General features: G+C 42.2%; 1 protein-coding gene across 28 annotated transcripts in view; it reads left to right on the forward strand.

The window, feature by feature from the left end:
* Positions 1-20646, forward strand: part of LOC116044640 (muscleblind-like protein 2a) — a 54119-nt gene that overhangs the window by 15531 nt on the left and 17942 nt on the right. For 16 of the 28 annotated variants that reach the window (XM_035998505.1, XM_031292018.2, XM_031292028.2 and 13 more), the window contains 2 exons: positions 17278-17466; positions 19282-19485. In XM_035998505.1, the coding sequence (XP_035854398.1) occupies positions 17278-17466; positions 19282-19485 (393 nt within the window). The remainder of the gene's footprint in view (positions 1-17277; positions 17467-19281; positions 19486-20646) is intronic. The other 12 variants (XM_031292025.2, XM_031292022.2, XM_031292030.2 and 9 more) reach the window with 3 other exon arrangements.

Below are 20646 nucleotides of genomic sequence, written 5' to 3' on the forward strand. Positions count from 1 at the left end.
AGGAAATGAGCGAGAATACCTACGTTAATGGAGTAAATGCAATCACACCCGTCATGTGACGATGTCACATTGGCTGTGCCTCTGACAGTAGCCTTTTGTTGATGCTTATTCCTCTGATTTTTCCAGGTTTTTTTTCCTCTGTAGTGCTGTCTCTGACTGTGCTGACTGGGTTATATATTTTTTTTCTCTCTGCAGTAAAAGACTGTTCCTGTCCAGAGCGCCTGTCTAAATTTTAGTTTTTGACTGCTTGTCATTGCACAAATATGGCACAACACACGTAGGCAGATTTGAAATAAAGCAGAAAATAAGACTCAAAATAAGCGCTCGTAGAGAGATTGTCATTAAGATTTTTACATAATGCAGAAAATGTATATTACACTTAACATGTATTTTATATTTTATATATAGAGAGAGCTGTTTTTAGACACGTGTCTTTTTGTAAAATACAAGGCAATCAAGTCAGCAGCAGATGTCTGATAACATGATCTGTTAAGATTCTGTTTTCTTTTTGTACCAGTCAGATTTTTACCAGGTAACCTCCACGCCTGACTGAGCTTCAATAGTCTGAGAGGTGGGGGATAGTCTGGTGCATCCTGGCACTATCATGTTTCGTCAAGTGGTGGTTGTCAAAAAGAACATGGTGAAGTAGGAGAAACAATAGAAGCTACTTTCAGGTGTCGCAGCAGTCCCCCTGGGGGTGAGGTGCCCTGGTTTCCCTCACTTTGTAAGAACATCTTAATCCGGACTTTGCTTCAAAAGAGCAGGCTGTAAGTGTTTTTTTTTTTTTTTTTTTTGGGTGGGTGGGGGCGTGGGATGGCTGAAACTGGTAAATAAAGAAGCGAGGGAACATGGCGAGAAGGGAAGGTGTTAATATTTGAATGGCTAAGAGAATAAAGCAAGGGAAGAGAAGAAGTGATTCAACCAAAGGAGTGAGGAACTAAAGGCGGGAGTAAGTGACAGGTCTAGCCAGGCGGGTAACCAGAACTTTTTTAAACCAATTATCAAAGATTGTAATCAAGACTCAGTAGGAAAGCCTGCGACCTCGAGTTAATCTGTTACTCCATAGCTACCAGTCCAGACACAAACCAGAAAGTGAAACTCAAATGCTAACGGATACCTAGACCGCTTTTTTTAAGTTTAGAGAGTCCTCTGATATAACGGTAACTTCCTCCCTCTGGGCTTATTGCATTAGCATTTTTTTGGAATCTTTAGGAAGCCTCAGTGAACATGAACTTTATGCCCATGGCCTCAGCCCCCCCCCCCCCTTCTCTTGTTTTAAAAGATGGGCTCGGCTGCATTCCTCAGCGTAATCCTCTCGAACTGGGCCACACCCTGGGCAGAGCAAACATGTGGAGGGGAATGCAGCGCAGCGGGAGTTGGTCTTCCCCCTAGGGTCATTCACACAAACACAATGAGGCACTGACTTGAGCTTAACGCGGGGCTGCAGTGGACGCGGCATGCTTTGATGAGCCCCTAGGAGACCCCCGCCACTGCCGTTCCTTAAACAGGCCTCCTCGTGCACAGACACATGCACGCACACTCGCTGTCTTCCCTGTGCAAACCGTGCCAAATTCCATTTGATCCATGTGATTTCACCCCATACACTCCACAGCCCCAGTCGAGCTGATCTGAAAAAAAAGGTTCAAAGATAAGAAGAGATAAGAGAGAGGGAGGAGGAAGTCAGATGAGCTCACTGTTAAAGTCTCATGACCCAGGTCCAGTTAGCCAGTCAGTCTTACTATTTGTAGTGAAGGTCTCACTGGAAATGTTGGAAAAGAACACAAAAACATTGATTTTGTGTAAATGAAAGCATTTGAATCACAATTAACCTAATTAATAGACTGCACAGTATTGCACTGTACTGCTGTTGTTTAGAGAAGCTGATATAGTAGGGTACATGATGGCAATTTAATTGGGCCACTGCTATGCCCCACATCTGTGTGTGTGTGTGTGTGTGTGTGTGTGTGTGTGTGTGTGTGTGTGTGTGTGTGTGTGTGTGTGTGTGTGTGTGTGTGTGTGTGTGTGTGTGTGTGTGTGTGTGATGCGATCCCCACATTTCACTGTCTCCCTCTGGGTCTAGCTGTGGAACTGGACTGTAGACACTATTTCTCTTTGAATATAGAGACATTACAGTAAATGAGTAAAATGCAGTACTACCGTAATACTCTTTATTGACTTCACAAAATCAGTTAGATATTTCCTTTTTCCTGCTTTTTCCTGCTTTATTCAGAGTGTGTGATATCACAGTTCATAAACATGTGAGTGATTTACTTTAGACTAAATTTTGGTAGCGAATCTCTCTTTAATGTGGGCAGCCAAACTAAAACACAAACAACTAAGAATAGTTGGGTAGTGGTACATGTGAAGGCAGTGTTGTGTCTAAAATCAAGCAAGGGTATTCCAGACATCAGAAAAAAAGGAAAAATAGCAGCATTTAGATTTATTAAAAAAAGTGTCAAACTATCAGGCATGAGCTTGCATTTTAAACTGAAGTTAGTTTTTTCTATATGCAAAAGTATGTTACTCCTCCTATATTACTTACTAATAATAATGATATCAATTCAAAACATGGTTTTAGTTCCAGAATATCAACCTTTTGTCTCTACACCAATCTGCTAATGCACAGCCTTTGTTATATCATATACTGGAGTTTTGAACTTGAAAATGTATGGCACTACCGTTGGTCATGTCAGATTGAATAGTAGGTGTTCGTCACCCAATGAGCCGCCTGCAACACGATGGAGAGACTGAGCACTGAAGATCTGCCCATCTGCTGTACCAGTGTCTCACCTGGTCTCAATCCACCCACTATCTCTGAGTCATCCTCTTTTTCCATTGCTCTCTGCTGCCCACAGTGCTGATAAAGTACTAGATTCTCTGCAATCTTGTTTTTTTTAGTTTTTTTTTGTCTCTCTGTAAAAAAAAAAAAAATTAAATCAGTACTGCAGAATCAATGCCATCCTCACATTTGGTGATTTCAAAGCCAGCTGGACTCAAACTCCCTTACTGCTGCAGTAGTGGTTGCTGTTGTGAGCACCTCTGCAGTAAAGCTGATGGCAGATCTATGGCGAGTCAGGCAGGAGGTTCGCTGCGTGCTTGACCTTTAGTATTGGTCTCATTAATTATTGATACGTAGTTTCATCATCACTCATCAAAGACAGACTCAGGTTGTCCTCATCTAGCTTCTACTGATAGTAGCATTTATTTGTCTGCTTTGCTCAGCTGTATCCTACCTCAAAGGATTCCATTTAAAAATGTATATCATGCTTAAAAAAATCAATAGCCTCAGCCTTGTTTTTTTTCCTGGAAAGACCAGCGATGCCTTCCGCTAGCTGCAGTATGTTCCTTGTGTTGCTAGTACAGAAACATATGGGGTATTTTGTGACCCATATTAAACATAGACATTAATCGTTGCTCAGGAAATATGTTGACTGCTCCTGCCAGGCTTCCTTTAATTCTCCTCTGATTATAAAATGGACAAACTTACAAAGACACAGAGCTCAAGATGCTCCACAATTCCCACCCAGCCACCCCCAAGCTCATACAAACACACACCTAGGGAGGTACAAACAGTTAGACAGACAGGCCCAGCTGTCTCCCAGGGGCCAGCCTTTATAATGAGACAGATCTTCTTAATTGGCTCCATCTAATGAGGCAACAGAAATGCAATCTTTAGGGGCCCTACACCAGAATGGGTTCCCTCCTCTTATTTGTCTAAATGACTATTAGTTTGTGTCAAACTGGCTGTTGTAAACCAGCCTTACCCTGACATCCCAATCCCATGTGAAGATGTGTCAGTACAGAAAATGTCTAAGCCTATATGTTGCCTGCCTTCTAAAATGCGCGTTTAAGTGACAATGGAATGTGCCCCGTGCAAACTCATTCCTTCTTCTAGAAGTGTTCTTGTTCTGACTCATATCCTATCCAGGCTTAACAATGAGTGGCAGTGATGGACTCTGCAGTAAAAGTAGAACCTACTGTAATGTCTCGTGAAACGCTCACTATGCTGTGAGCTGCAGATGAGCTGAACGGAGACCGCCATCTCAAAATTAGCAAACTACTTTAAATTCTAATTTGCACCCTCGCCATACACATGATGAGAGGCAATCATTTAGTCATTAGATTGAGGATAAGGATTGAATCGGAGTGATGGAATAATGTAGGTATCTGAAAATGGGTGATTACCCCCAAACAACAATGGTGCTGTTGCAGTCAGTGCCATGAGGTTACAGTAGACAATTTATTCAAGGCCAATCTTACTTTCCTCAGAAATCAGGTTTAATAGGCTCCAGTGTAGCTGCTGCAAATTGGGGTAATCTGATAGAGCTTGCCTGGATGAAAGTCTTGGAGTTGGTGTAAATTACTCTTGTATTAGGGAATGAAAGGCTTAAAGCTGTCTAGTTAGAGGGAGAGTGGCATATTGTTGTAAATGTTTTCATACCAATACATTGAGATTTGATACTGGCTCTTAATTTATGCTTAATTGATGCCTCTTTTGTTCAGCTGAGCTCAGTAAAAATTCCAACAACAATAAAACTCGATGTCTATTATTAAAGCATAAATCGTAGTTTTGGCCGTCATTCCTATCATGAATAATAACATACTCACTATGTTTATTTCTGGGATCTGGGAACATGGTGATGTCACTACAGTGATATAGGAATAATAAGCTGTCAAAGCTTTACAATATGTGTGCATGTGTGTGCGCGTGCGTGCATGTGTGCATGTGTGTGCGCGCGCCGACAGGGGGGCCATGCAAAGTTCATGGACGAAAGTGAGATGGCCAATTTCACACCCAGCAGATGCCTGCACCAGTGACACACGGCGACAGGTGGGGGACACTAATTGGCAGCGCGCACCGTCACAGAGCAGGGTGAACCCATGGTGGGAGAGGGAATGAAGGAGGGAGAGGAGGATGAGAGGGGAGGACAAGTGGTACCAGTGGGGCGCATAAATTGGCACCACATTTGCTGTTGCAAACCATTAAAACATCCATGATGGGAATAGCGTCAGGTTTAATGATCACACACACAGTCCTGGTAGCAATTTATTTTTTTCTTTCTTTCTTTTTTTAACCAAAAAAAGGCATTTCATGGTTGGTAAACAAACAGATGTTGCCTCTGGAAAAACTGCTCTCTAATCACATTTTGTTTGCGTTTCCCGAGCTCTGATTCTCCTTTTGGCTCATTCACCCTACAGAGCCAGGGCTCACCTTAGAGGACGGCAGGAAAAAAGATCAGGGTGATGACATGGGTGAATAGTGAGATCAATATGTTTACCTGCATCCGAGGATTTTACGATAAAACACCCTGCAGCTCAGAGGCTGTTTGAGTCACTGTAACTTAAACAGCCTGGTTTATTGATCTCTTTTTGACCTTTGACCAAAGGGCCCTTATTACTTTAACATATAAACACTCATTCAGCCCTCTCGACCTCAGTGTTCTCAACCTTATGAGCACTGTTTTCATCATCTCCATGTGGGCTTCAAATCTCCTCAGCCCACGGGAGAGAGCCTCAGAGGCCTCATCATCACAACCAACAAACAACATGCCGACCCAGGCGATGCTGCACCTTATTCCCCTTTGGTTGCATATACTGTAGCAACAATGAAATTGCACAAGCAATTTGTGCATTTGTGGTTTCCCATTTTTATATATATATATATATATATCATATTTTGGTTTGTACTCTGCAAGAAACCAGCATAATGTGGCATATAAATAACTTTTGTTTCTGATATTGACTTTGAATTGAGTTATGTTTTAGTATGTACAGGCAGTATGACTTCTCTCATGATGAATAACTGTGAGGCATTATATCCCGAATGTGATTAAAGACAAGATAAGATTCATAACAGGAATACTAAATGTGCTTCTAAATTTCTCACTTGAGTAACTGGGCTCTCCAGTTTCTCTGTAGTTTGAATTATAGCCCTATACCTCTCAACTTTTTTTTTTTTTTTTTTTTTTTTTATCAGCAACCAAAGCTTTAATCTCCAAACTGGAGAGTAAGCAGCCATACAACATTTCTGCTCCTATCTGCTGAGTGTGTTAGAAAGAGGCTTTGATGAATAGATCTGCTCTCTCCCTTCCATCTCATTATCCTCCTTTATCTGTTTTATGGATTTACACAACTCCTCAACACGCTCTGACACGCGGTCGATAGTGTCAGCGGAGAAAGGAGATGTAGGCTAGCCTTTTATATTTTCTCATATTGTTTGTTTAATTTCTCTGATTAGCATTTAGTGTAGTGGAGTTGTGTTATTCTTAGAATGCTGCAGAGAAGTGGCAGCTTTGATCGCTAGAGAGTGATTGAAATTGAGGTAACTGTTATCAAATGTAAAATTAGGATATTAAGGCCTACTGGCTTTCTGCTGTTTCCTCTTGGGGCTGTGGCACAGTTCTTCTCGAACTAGGGCATCAACATCATGTGTAACTTAATTTTATGAAATCTTCCACTAGCATGGCTTGTTGTAAGTTCCAGATGGCTATAGGACTGCTGTCATAGCAGTGCAAAGCAGACAAGATATATCTTCTCAGCATAGGGAAATGACAGCTTGTAGAAAGCAGGCTAATGCCTCAGTCTTTTAGCTGTGACTCACCTGTCAACAGACTGAGAGGTAGCATTGTCATAGCTGAGCCTTTCTTGTATGTGGGTGTGTGGGAGAGTAGGACAGTTCACTTCAGATGTGCTGTATACATGTGAGCGAGCACATGCTGGTGTGATTTTGTGTGTATCTGTCAGCTACATACCTGTGTCCCTGTATGTGTATATGTGGATTTGTGTTTGTGTGTGTGTGCAGATTAGAGGAGCTCTAGACGGTGGGTTTCATGTCTCAGCAGGTCACAGATGATCAGATTAACTGAAGCAGGGCTCCAGCCTCCAGCTGGATTAGCAGCAAAGGCCTGGACTCCGCAGGTGCCACACAACGGTGCCACTGCAGCCACACTTTGACCATCACCTCCCCAAAGAACAGTTACAACAGTGACACACACATAGCATGGGAAGTTATCGCAGACATTACCTGAATGCTGATAATCAACTTTTAAATTGCCTGTGCCTTTTTTCTAATGTACGATTACATGAAAGCTCCTTTGTAGAAATCCATCAACCATTGTGACAGATGAAGAAACATTGGTTTCATAACCTGTATGAAGTATAAATCACAGCTCTTAAAGGAATATACTATACTGTATAAATAAGAGCGCCCTCTTATTTGATTGCGGTGGACTTTTCAATGTCTTTTGATTGAGGCTGTAAAGAAGAACACATTTCCACCTAACATCTTTTCTTTCACATGCAATCAGCCATATATTCCTGAATTGTAACACTGTGGCCTTGGTGTAACATTTACAGACCGTACATTTCTATTAGATATTACTTTGAGTATAGACACACATCTTTCACATCTCCGAGAACCGCCTGAACTGCAGTTTGAGCTAACTGATCACTAACTGCAGTGCCTGTAATGCATAGTGTCAACACTAGCATGTGGTTTTCAGCCAATGCACAACATTCTGCAGCTATTCCGAGGAGTGACCACAATGACTTACAAGGACACAATGTGAGCCAAAGGAAAGACCGGCGAAATGTTAAAATGGTGTCAGATAAAGATAAATGGACACATTCCGTTGCTCAAGATATTCGCGTGTGTGCGTAAACAGACAGCCTTTATTACACATTTCACATGAAGGTGGGAGTGTTACTTTTATACCTTTATACCACTCTCCCCCTGTCTGTGTATCTTTCCTCCTCTCTCTCTCTCTCTCTCTCTCTCTCTCTCTCTCTCTCTCTCTCTCTCTCTCTCTCTCTCTCTCTCTCTCTCTCTCTCTCTCCTTGGACGATCTCAGACACGTCAGCAGCAGTACTACTCCTCCATCTGTGGGATTACAGCTGGTGAAACAAAGGCACTTAATTAGTGCTGAGGCAACACAGTCTTACATGTGTAAGTGTGTGGCCATTGTTTCGAAATTACCTGGTCTCTGTCCTTTGCACTAAGGGTTATTTTCTTGTTTGCCTTCACTCGCATTATCACTAATTGTACTGTAGTCTACTAGCCAGGCCAAATATACTTGATCACCTTATAATCAGCTGGGTTTCCTCTACAGTTTTACATTTAAAGCACTTGTTCTTACCTACTGTTCACCATTGATTCGTGTTCTCCATCACCAGCCAAAATGTAAGCAAAAAGCCTTTGGCTATCATTTCATAATGGATTTCTGGTGTTTCCTGGTGTCCTGGAGCCTCACCGCTTCAAACAGATCCATTAGTCCAAACGGATCCATTAGAGCCCGAAAACAAAACAGGATCCTTAAGAGGGAGCATTCTCTGTTTTTGAGGATGAAGGGAAGCCCTGTCCATGTGCATCCAGCGCCTCGCTACTTTACCGGGTGCTAGGATCACTGGGTCTGCGTTTTTGCAGCCATCTGAGCACTGTAGTGCCTGTCCTGTTGGTGTCTTATAGCTGGGGGATTTCACAAAAGTGGTCTCCTTGTGAACTGCTATAGGCTGACCCATAACTAGCAGTCAGTGCCCCTGGAAAAGAGACTCTTTCGGGGCAAACTGAGAAAAGGAGAGAAGGAAAGACATTATCAATGAGAAGAACAACTGTACAACAAAGCAAAGAGGGGCGACGTGGTTGTAAAGGGAAGGAAAAGCCAACTTATATGTTTCATCTTCTAAATGTGTCAGTGACGGTGAGGCAAAATGTCCCAGAACTGATCATTTCAGGATCAGTTCCAGTAGTCGTTGTAAGCCAAGGAATGCTCTTATTTGGATATGTATAGCCACAAATAGGAATAGCTGTAAGAACACACAGCCAAAGGATGAGCATCAGCCATACATATTTCTCAACAATGCAAATGACTTAGCGTCAAAGGCAGGGCAAGGCAAAGGGGGGAAGAAAAGAAAGATGAGGGAATATTGAGAGGCGAGAGAGAGAGCGCCTGTCCACCCCCCCGCCTCCTCTGGTCAGTGGAGATACAACAGGTTCTTCGGCTATGCTCTAAGGGGATTACACATATCACAGGCTTCATGTCAGAAAAATTAGTGTCAGTTTCTCACAGCGGCTCTCTTCTCGCGCTGAGAAGGACAATCGGATAAACGGGGGGGGGGGGAAGAAGACTTTGCTACAGTTTCTCTGTAGGGTACAGACATCCAAAATGTACTGTACCAGCCAAATTACTATGAACAAGACCTGACCAAGTTGCCTATGTGGGTATTTTACTGCAAGTCCTTGGTAACTTGCTACTTGCTGCTTGTAACAGAGTAATTTTCCAATTTGGGATTGCTTTATTTTTCTGACCTTTTGGGTTGCCACTGCCTCCACAGCCTTCATGGCACATTCAGCCGTCACAAGTAGCTATTGCCTTGTCTTGTGCTGACCGTGCGTCTTTTAAGCTGGATTTCCCATGATCTCCGTCCCTGAGTAAGTCTGCAGAAACAGTCTGCCAATACTGCCAGTCACACTGCCATTAAACGTCACTGGGCGTTGTGCTAGCATCAGAAAGACATCACAAGGGCTCAGATATGTAAAACCTACTGAGCTTCTCTGGAAAATAAGGGGCTTAATGGAAAAAAACACACCCACACACACATCCCAGATACCCAAGATTCGGCACTACGCAATTCATCGATATTGTTTCTCGGTTTGAAGTGTTGATGTGGGAAAACAATGACTCATTTCCAGTGTATCCATCTTGGATAAGCACGAGGCCATTAGCTTCCCTATTGGAGGCAATTGGAACCACAAGGGTGTAATCAGAAGTTGCCTTTGCGAGGACATTTACAGCTCCTCTGTCGGCTGCAGCCTATAGGCAGCCACTGTCTGTCTCCAGCAGGCCCGAGGATAGAGCGCCCATTGAGGGCAAAATGCAAATGTTACAGTGGTGAACGGAGGGGCCCACAACTGAAGCGCTATTCTGCCGAGGGGGTAGAAGACTGGCCCTCTGTGTCTGTGCCACCCACAGACACACAACAGTCATCACTCTGACCATTCAGCAGGGCTGATGAAGGAGGTAGGGGGTCGGGGAAAGGGTTTCTGCCACGGACGAAGATGGCAGCGTTAAGCCCAGTCAGGGGATGCTAATGCCAGTTATAAATGGACCATTTGGACCAGTGTTCCCTGTAGATGTGTAAATGTGGGGGCTGTAGTTTAATATTGGCACTTGTTTGAATGTATGACCGTCTTGGTGTAATTGCAGTAAAACTGCTTTTGATTTTACCTTCTGTCAGATTAATCTTCCTTTTAATAAAGAAAAAAGCCACAGCTGTACCATTCACAGGGTACAGTGGACTTACAAAAGATACTCCTTGTTCGTCTGTGTCTGGTTAACATTATGAACATATTCATTCTTACAATGTCATCTGCTGGCAGTGGAAAGACATCCAGACATTGTAAACATTATTAGAGGCGAAGAAAATTACAAGGAAGTGGGTCACAGGCAGTTCAAAATGTTTATGGTCAGAGGATGAATGCTTTCCACAGTGTTTTTCTGTCTGCTCGGCTTAGTTGCCATAGTTGGAGTGTGCAGTACGATAGTTATGTTGTGTTTGGGCAGGAGAAATGTTGTACCCTCCTCAGCACTCTGACACTGTGTTTGGATGGATTTTTTTTTGTTTTGTTCTCATGTCAGTGTGTTTACTGTGATGAAAGTTCGCCTTGGTTTTTCTTTCCCTCTTTCGCTTTGCAAAAGGTTCGTCAACCTGAACATTGTGTGCTATGTCTGATTTTGAGCGTGATCAGTGCAATGCTGAGGAAAATGATATTTTTTTTCTTTTCTTTATTTTGATAGCACACATGACAACAAGGAAAAACTATTTAGGAGTATCATTTTCACTTGATAAATGACTCAAACGATTAATTGACTATGAAAATTGTTGGACTAACCGGCATTTAGCATATGGTCTAATCCAAAAAGCAGAAGGATAAGGTTACATTCACATACCAGCAGCCAGTATCAAGGAATAAAAGCCTCCGGACGGTGTTAATGTAAAAGGAACAATTTGCAACATTAACGCCTGTTTTTATAGATTTAAAAAAAAGTTTCCCGACAGAATGGATTTCCAGAAGTAATTACTGGGCCCTAATTATAAGAACTAGAAACAATTGGAAGAGCTTCAGTGGGTGAAGTGAGTGTAATACTAATCTGTTTATGAAATTAGCTGTCTTTATCCCCTTCCCCCCTGGATCAACCCTAATGTGGAACACCCTTTAATTGATATTACTTCTATATGGAAACTTGGCAAACAATTAAGTGCTATCTTGTTGCCGTTGGCTGTGGGGATTTAAAGAACACGCCAACAGCACTAATATCTCTTGGACAGAGGATCTATTTCAAGTGAAAACAACCGGTAATTTATCTTTGATCTCTCCTTCATTGTTCGTTTGTTTTTCACTGCAACACAAGGAGGTAATTATCCAATCTGAATCAAAGCAGCTATTAGTGTATCCCAAAGCATGGATCATAGCATTTCATACACACAAGGGCAACCGTGCAGCCTACAATGAGAGTTGCCATGTGAGCGACCCTGCTGAAAGGTATAATTTCACCGTGTGGCTGGTGCGTGAATCACGAGGTGCCTTGGTGCTTTCAAAGATCCTTTTCATAGACGGCAATGCCCGTGATGAATGGATTTCTGCTCTGCTCTGAGTGGGTGGCTTAGACAGAAGGCACAGTGTGTGTCTTTCTGTGTGGGTGTGTGGGTGTTTGTGTGTTTGCGTGTGTCTGCCACCCTCTCAAACAGACAAAGGTCTGAAACCAGATGATGCCACAGCATTGTCATCAGCCACACATGCTGCTTTTTAGCACTGTCATTGTCACGTCGGTGGACCACCTCACTGCGTAAACGACAAGCACTCTTTTTTAAAAATCTATTTGATGCAGTGCTGCCTTTTCGACAAAGCTTACCTCATCTTTTTTGTGCTTTGACTCCCCAAGCGTGGCAGGGAAACATGGCAAAGTGCAGTCTGGACCCTTCATTGATGATCATTAGCATTAATCGCACACACAAATGTACTGTAATTGCTATGTATAGCCATCAGCACGCAGTTCTTGCAATTGGCCCTACCATGTTTTATTAAAGCAAGAAATACTTCGGCTATAAAGCAGATGTTAGATCTTCACCCTTACTTGGAGCTAATCAGAGAGACGTGACATGGGTGAAAGCTTTTTAACTGCTGTGCACAGTACCAATAAATTAACACCTCCCTGACTTTAATTAATGCACCATAATAGGTTTGTGTGGGGGTGTGCTTTTTTATCAGCATTGTTACTTGATGACAGCTATGAATGCCAGGATGTCTTTTCCAGGATAGGGTTAGCCCAAAATATAGGTTTAGACTACCTGACTTCATATCTCAGCTGAAATTCTTCTAAATAAACTGATCTCCTCTTTGGTGTGCAACCTAATGTTTTAACATAAAGGATATCAGCCATTTTGATGTCCTTTAACCCTATTTTTAGCAAATCCATATCCCCTTCACTTCAGGCACTGAGACTTCCAGGAGCCTAATGGCGCTTACCCACTGCTAGTACCAGCTCTGCTCGGCTCGGCTCGGCTCGGCTCGGCTCGGCTCGACTTGGCCGCGGTGCCTGTCCTCCTTTTTCCATTGCAGATTTAGTACTGCCTCATGCGTGAGGCAAGCGTGGCTGGTTGTCATAGCGACGCCGCAGGTAACTGCCGTGACCTAACGCAACACACACACACAGAACGTCGAAGGTGTGTTGTTTTTGTTGCCACAGCCAAAGACAAATTTTGTTTCAAAAGAAGCTGGAGGCAGCAAAAAAACCACCGCTGGCTAAACATTTTAAAAATGTTTGTTTGTTCAGGACACCCCCGTCTGTCGCTAGCAATGATGACGCAGCAATTAGTGACAATTCTCTCCGACCAATCAGTGGTCTGCAGGTTTTCACATCACCTTTTGGTATCGCCTCAGCTCGCTTGGAACCTCGACAGAGGTGATACTAAAAAAAAGTACCTGTTAGCAGGTACCAGGTACTTTTATTCATAATGGAAAACTAAAAAATGCGAGTAGAGTCGAGGCGAGTCAAGCAGGTACCATGTAATGGAAAAACGGCATAAGCTAGTAAAAGACTCTGTATAGAATGTGACGCTTTTACATGTTAAAAGTAAGGCTATGTTCACACTGACATTAGCCCTGAGACTAAAAGTGCAGCCTTGCAAGTGTACAGTGAATGGCATACTCCTACTCTTAACCTCGCAATAATCAAGACGGAAGATAAAAGGATTGTCGACGTAATAATAACCTTAGTTGTAAAAATTCTACTTCATAGTATTATAAACCAAACTTCTTGGATCATATTTCACCTTTTTATGTGTACCTGTAACAACCATGGATCTATAAAGAAAACTGGATAACATGCTGCAAAATAGCGAACATCCGATGAAAATTGCAGCACTGATCCTGGGGGTTTGGTACATACTCCTACCAATGCAGACCCTTGGGCTGCTTTAACGCAGTGCTATTTACAGCCTCAACACCCACTAACCTTTGACTATTAACATGAACTCTTATTTCCACAGTAACTTGTCTCCTCCAATCCACTGTGTTATGAATATAATAGATAAATACATATTTATCAATACTAACTTTAATGTTTGGCAGTTAGGTATACACTGATAGACACTGCAACAAACACAACTAGAACCATATCAATATTCCTGCCTTAAACAGCATTGCAGATATTACGATATGGGTGGAGATGGATATAATTCTTGTTCTTCATCTGTTTATAACCTTTTAAATGAATTCAGTGTACTGCAAATAATAAATGTTTATATAATTGAATGCTGCACTGAACTCCTTACTGTGTTCAAATAGTGTTGCAAACTCTATTACCATGACAGCCCTAGCTAAGGTGCTTAATTTATTTGCTTCTTCCACCTCCAAACTAGACAAAAAGGAAGACCGAAGAGAAATGAAGCCTAATTTATGCAAAGACCTGTCACAATGCTGTGGTAGATCACGAATACATCAGTGAGAAAAGGCTCTCAAACAAAGTTTGACAGGATGAAAGGAGAAGGTTTTACGAATCCAAGGCTTGCACTTAGTGCGACAGTGCCCAAGTAGCTTCACCACCATTAACCTCATCACGTTAAATGGGGGTATAATGATGAGCAATTGCGAAAAAGCATGTGTCACTCACAGGTTATAGATTAACTGAATATGGAGCAAAAGGGGAAGTAATGGCTTCACTCTTAAGTCCACATAAGTGATAAAGTGAGTGGTGAGGGTCTGTGGTGGTGTGTGTCGTTGTGTAAATGCATCTTTATTTGTGTCAGTCTATGTCTGTGATCTCTGTAGGGCTCAATGGTGATGCTGTGCTTCCCTGCCGACTAAGTTTGGGATGCCGTCCAGAGCTCAGCTTCAACACCAAGCTCCCTCTCACACACACACACACACACACACACACACACAGTCAAACCCGCCCACACGGTTTCGCCTCCACACATACATGCACTGTTACACCTGCCTACGCATTCTCTCTCCTGAATGCAGATACTCAAGACGCACACACCTTTTGCCCGTGTCTGTGGCGCTGCATAAGGGTCCAATTAGTTTTGACACCTCTGAGGTTTTTGGTTGCCGGGGTTCAGTGCTAACGTTATTCCTCTGGTCTGGACAGGACATAACAAAACTGTGCGTGCGGTGACTTTGTTTATCTATGCACATGTATGCCTGTGCCAGTGCGTGTGGGCGATGCTTGTTGTGATTGTGTGATTTAGTATGCATATGTGTGGGCAGGTGTGATTTTGTGCATGTGAAACGTTAGGGGGGGGTTATCAGTGGTTGGTTGCAGCTTTAACACCAGGGTGTGGAGGCCAGTCCCATCTCAGTCGTGACTCTCATCATTACAGAGCACACTGTATTCATATATTTGTGTTTTATTAATGTGAAAACAAAAATGACCAATAGCCAATAGTTACTACGGACTTAATATCCTTTGTGGCAGCTTCGTTGTACCAAGAGTGTGTTTGATGCTCTGTGGGGCGTCTTTAATATCTGTCAGGAAGAAAAGGATAGGCAGGTTTTATTAGTTTTCCCTTTGATGAGACTTGAAGATTATTGGTTATTTACATTGGGAGCCAGGTTTGAGTTGATTCAAAGTTCTTCTTTGTTTGCCTGCCCACCTAGCGTAATGCTTTACTAAGAATAGTATAGGAATAATGTATTATTTTATAGATTTTTTTTCATGTGCTGCTTCCAGAGCATTTATGGCAATACTGAAAAAAACTAATATCACACTATTTTTTTTTTTTTTTACTATAACTATCAATATCAATATTGTGTTTTTTTTTTCCTGCTTTCAAATCCCACACAATAAAAACAAATGCTAAAAACGTGAATGTGATGACAAAAGAGCAACATTAATTGTATAGCACCTTTCAAACACAGGCAATTTAAAGTGTTTTGTATAAGACAAAGACATGCATTAGAACAACATTTACAAACACAATTAAAAAGGACAATAAAATCAATTAAAATAGAATGAAATGTGAGAAAAATAAAATACAAACCGAAAAATAAATAGACAAAAACATACAATTACAGTGCTCTGATATAGACCGTTTTCACAGCAGATATAATCGTTTGTCATGGCAACAAAAAAACATCACAGGTGTAATCAATACCATTAACAATGACTCTGTTCCTTTAAGTTTCCCAGTAAGCTTTGCTGGTAGGACAGCATGCACAATACCATGACCGTGGAATTGACACATCTGAATTGAATGCAGTCGTCATTATTGTTATCAATTCCTACCTTTTCTTTACCTGTTATGACAAGAAAAAAGAGCACATTTAAAATAATCAGAAAGCATAGTAGCTTAGAGGCATCATGTTAGCTAAATGCAGCTTCACCGTCTTTTGTTCTGACTCCATGTACTACAAGCTGACTGCTTTTTTTATTTAAAAAAAAAAAAAAAAAAAAAAGACATCATATCAGGATATTGTCTGATGACTTGTCATTTTGTATGTTTGATTCAGGACTTAAATTGGTGTTTGAGTACAGCGCTTGAGTAATTAAACATAGCTCATCACCGTGTGTGACAGAGCTGTCATATTTTCTTGTAAGAGGAAATTAGAGAAATGATTGTACGGCATTGCTAATCAGGCCACTGTGCTGTGGCTCTTTCATGACATAGAGTTAAGGGGTGTTTGGACCTCCTCACGCTATTCTGATTCTAATTTAGCTTCCCCTCCCTCTGCGCTCCTTCACATTAACCAAGACGTTGCCATGTCATGCCGGCCATGTCATGTCCTCTCCTTTTGTCTTCTTGGCCTTTCACTGTTATCTCCCCTTTCCCCTCTGTACTAATTCATATCACTCCACTCTGCCCACATCTTTTCCTCCGCTCCTCTCCTCACCTTTACTTTCCATCTTCACCACAGTCTCTTTTCCCACTACTGTATTCTACCCTTTACTCTGTTACTCCCTGCTGACCTCTCTCCTCTCTTCCACCCACTCTCCTAGCAATAAGCACTGCAATGAGGATCCATATTGGATTGTTTGCCATTAGCCTCTGGGTTGACAGTCTAATTGCCTTCATCCACCAGGGTCTCTGTAAGCCTGACCCTGCCAAATCTGCATTTGCATGTCCACAGAGAATACTGGATGACCTGTCCATTGAAATGCTACAATGGACAGATTTGGCGAGGCAGCTAGAATCAGAACTTGAGCCCTAGCCTTTGTCCACCTTCCCTTATTTCCATATCTGCATCGAATACTGGCTAGTTAGTATGTCCAAAGTGCCGGCAGGACCAGGTCCTGCCAGAATTGACAAGCTAGGAAGTCAGGAGCTGGTAATCGTCATAAAAAAGGTTCTACTCCGAGCCGAGAGCTACCTGCTACCCCCACTGGATAAGCTCAATGCGGAGCTCTCATCATTTTATATGTTTCACACTCTCCAAGTATGAATATGTATGCTGCCTTCAAGCACTTGATGTTTAGGAGTCTGTGTCAAAAGCAATGGCCACAAATCTGCCACATCCTCAGGCAGACACACAGACACACAACCTGTTCTTCATCAGGTTTATTATCAAAAGACAGCATTTCAGTTCCTTCTGTTGATCAGAGACTTGAAGTTTTCAGACTGTTAATGACCTTGTTGTCTCTCTTTCTCTCTCTCTCTCTTTCTCTCTCTCTCTCTCTCTCTCTCTCTCTCTCTCTCTCTCTCTCTCTCTCTCTCTCTCTCTCTCTCTCTCTCTCTCTCCCCTCCCCGTCTCTCTTCCATCAACTTTGTTTTCCCGCTCAGGGCCGATGCACGCGAGAGAACTGCAAATACCTGCACCCACCCGCTCACCTGAAGACCCAGCTGGAGATCAACGGGCGAAATAACCTGATCCAGCAGAAGACAGCGGCCGCCATGTTGGCTCAACAGATGCAGTTCATGATCCCCGGCACCACCATGCAGCCTGTGGTTAGTGCTGGTCTTTTTGCTGTGGTAAATAAATGTCAATGCACTGTGTGACTCACCATGAAAATAACAAGGAACTCTGTTGTTGTGCTACACTGTAAAAAGTCTGGCTTTGTTCCTGTTAAAACATCTTTATTAGGGCTGTCAGTCAGTTAAAGTAGTTAATCGCAATCAATCTGTTCAAAATGTACCTTAATGGGATATTTGTATATTATTTTATAATCTCAATCAACATGGGAGTGGACAAATATGCTTACGTTTTGCAAATATATGTATATTTATCATTGGAAATCAATTAACACCACAAAACAATGACAAATAAATTGTCCAGAAACCGTCATAGCAGTGTTTCCATTGTAACCAAAAGCTAAGGTCTAACATATTTAAATCTCCCTGGTCATAATGTCCGGTTAAAATAATTCCCTGTACAGTGTATGCAGCCGGTCTCTGTCTGTAGTCACCACTCTGTAGTCTCACTCAATGTCCCGCCCACAGCACTATGTGATTGGTTACACGTCACGACTATCAACACCACTGAAAGCTGCTGTGCCTCTGCCGGTCAAAGCCGCTTTGGTGAGCAAGGAGAGGGGCAAGCGGAGCTGCGTTTTGAACACAAGGCAGCAGATATTACTGAAGTTGCAAAAACACCCAGTGCTTCCACACAAAAGGGAAATAGTAGTTACTGGATGTTCAGTTCTATGAGTACGAGAACCCCAAGGAGAGGCAGAGGGAGTGAGACGGCGTGTGGACGTGGGCGAGAGACGCGACCTGCGACCAGATTATCATAGTTTATAAAAATGCAGTGCAGTGAGGATACAGACATTTCATACAACAGACGTTTATAACGCGCATTCAACCTGCGTTGGACCCAATCCGAGACTCCAGTCTAGTGCACTTCAGTCCATAGTCATCGTGACAGAACCTGAGGTAATGCATCAAAAATATTTGTGGCGGTAAAACAAATTGGCGTTAACACGTTACTATTGCGTTATTTTGACAGCCCTGATCTTTACATATCAAGTTACCTACATTATTTTGACTGGAGTCCCCCTTTATGCCAGTAATATTTTCTATGGCTCACTGAGAAAATATGAGACGTCTGTTACAGCACATTGACACGGCCTTCTATTAGATACTTTACTATTATTACTATTTTCAGATTACATCTCAGGCTCAAAAGATGAATTTGTTCTCATACCAGTTATTGAGATGGCCTTGAGCAAAAGCACTAAACTCCAAGACTATTCTCTGGGAGTTGCTCTGCAGTCAGCGGTAGACTGTGGTTGCACTGGGCAGCTGCCAGGTGTGAGCGTGTTGAACTGCATCAATGTAAGGGTGTAGCTGAAAAAGAACATGCTTGCTCAGCAAAATCTTCCTGACATACATAGAGGTTAAAAAAAAACCCTTCTCTTGTTTCTACCCTCGCTTCCTTCTCTCTCCACTTTTTCTCTGAAAGCTATTCCTCTCTGTTCCCCTGGCTGTCTCTCTACCTGTCACACTCTCTCCCCACCTCACCTCTCATCTTCCTCACCCACCATTCTGCACAGCTGCTCCCTCCGTTCATTTGTCTCTTGTGTCCCTTTCCTCTAACTTTTCTCCCTCTTTTTTTTGTTGCTGTACCCTCATTCTGCTATTCACCCTCCACTCCCCACTCTCTCCCTACAGCCATCATTTTACATCTTTGCCATTAAGCCATTTCTACCATTTTAATTAGGAATGTCATTTTTGTTGTTGTTGCTAAAACAAGAAAAGAAAAGCAGACAGAATATTTTAAAGAGCAGTCATGACAACAAAGAGGAGCTGCTCAGGTGTTGGTAAACTGTCTATTCTCTCCATGTACAGCAGACGTTTCCAGTCAGCCAGGGCCTGGGTTCCAGCGCAGGTTTGAGCTACGCACCCTACCTGACCCCCATGTCCCACAGCATGGGCCTGGTGCCCACAGACATCCTGCCCAACACCCCCTGTATGGTCCCCGGCAGCCCGCCTGTCTCCGTGACCGGTGGCTCTTCCTCCAACCAGAAACTGCTGCGTACCGACAAGCTGGAGGTGACTCACCCAATCACAGTCTCTCTCTCTCTCTCTCTCTCTCTCTCTCTCTCTCTCTCTCTCTCTCGCTCTCCCTTTCTCTCTCTCTTTCTCAAGCATTAGAGCTACTGTATATCATACCTAGTGTTGTCTTTGAGGTTGTGAAGTGACATTATTGTAACACCTTAGTGTGATTATGGGTGTGAAAGAGATGGTGCTAATGAGTATCATTTATAGCACAGGGTATTGTAGTTTTGATACAATAGTCACACATATGTAACGTCTGAAAAGATATTCCTCATACTGTGCAGTGAATACAGAAAAAAAAAAACAACAAAAAAAACACTATAACGTACTAATTACCTCCATGGCTACCAGGGGAGTTGGCATAGCAACAAATAAAATACAGACACCCACATCTTTAACCTTTTGATTTAACTTTTTGATGACTTAAATAAATTCTTCTGTTTTATAAGGAAGAAAATATGACTTAAATACATACATTTTGAAATTGCCTTTGAATAAACCCAAGTAAGCAATTTAGGTTTATAAAGAGTCCGATTTTTACAGAAAGCAGAAATTATTTCACTTTATTAAAATAATTAAATTTCATATCACGCTGCTAATTGTGTCACAATTTCGAAACGTAGGTGAAATGTGTAAGTGCCGTTTATACCACCAAGTGTTGTGTGTAGCTGCAGTATTTGTTTAATTTCAACTAAACGCTGAAAGGCAGAACAATAACTAATCTAAACAACAGTATCAGCCTCCTTACTTGATAATTCTTTACCTTGGCATTATCCTTGAGTGTAAGTTAAGGAACATCTTGTCTTACACCTTAACGAAATCATTTAAGGCTTGTATCAGAAACACAACACGAAAAAAAAAAGAGAGATAGTGTGAGATTGCAGTAATTTAAATTGGAAAATCGCCCAACACAAACTGGTACTTGCTAGACAGCCACAGTTAGACTGGGACAATTACGACAACTTCAGCAATCTCCATCTGCCCCCTGGCAAACAACACTGAATGAGAATAGCTTGGTGATTGAGGATAGTTTTTTTTTTTTTTTCACTACATTTTTTGTGATAAACAATAATCTCCCTAAGACCTTGAGGTGATGCGTAGGTGTGTGCCTGTATGTGTTTTTCTCAGGGAGTGCTATCACTAAGCAACTGAATG

Source organism: Sander lucioperca, chromosome 24, assembly GCF_008315115.2.
Source record: "Sander lucioperca isolate FBNREF2018 chromosome 24, SLUC_FBN_1.2, whole genome shotgun sequence".
Taxonomy (NCBI): domain Eukaryota; kingdom Metazoa; phylum Chordata; class Actinopteri; order Perciformes; family Percidae; genus Sander; species Sander lucioperca.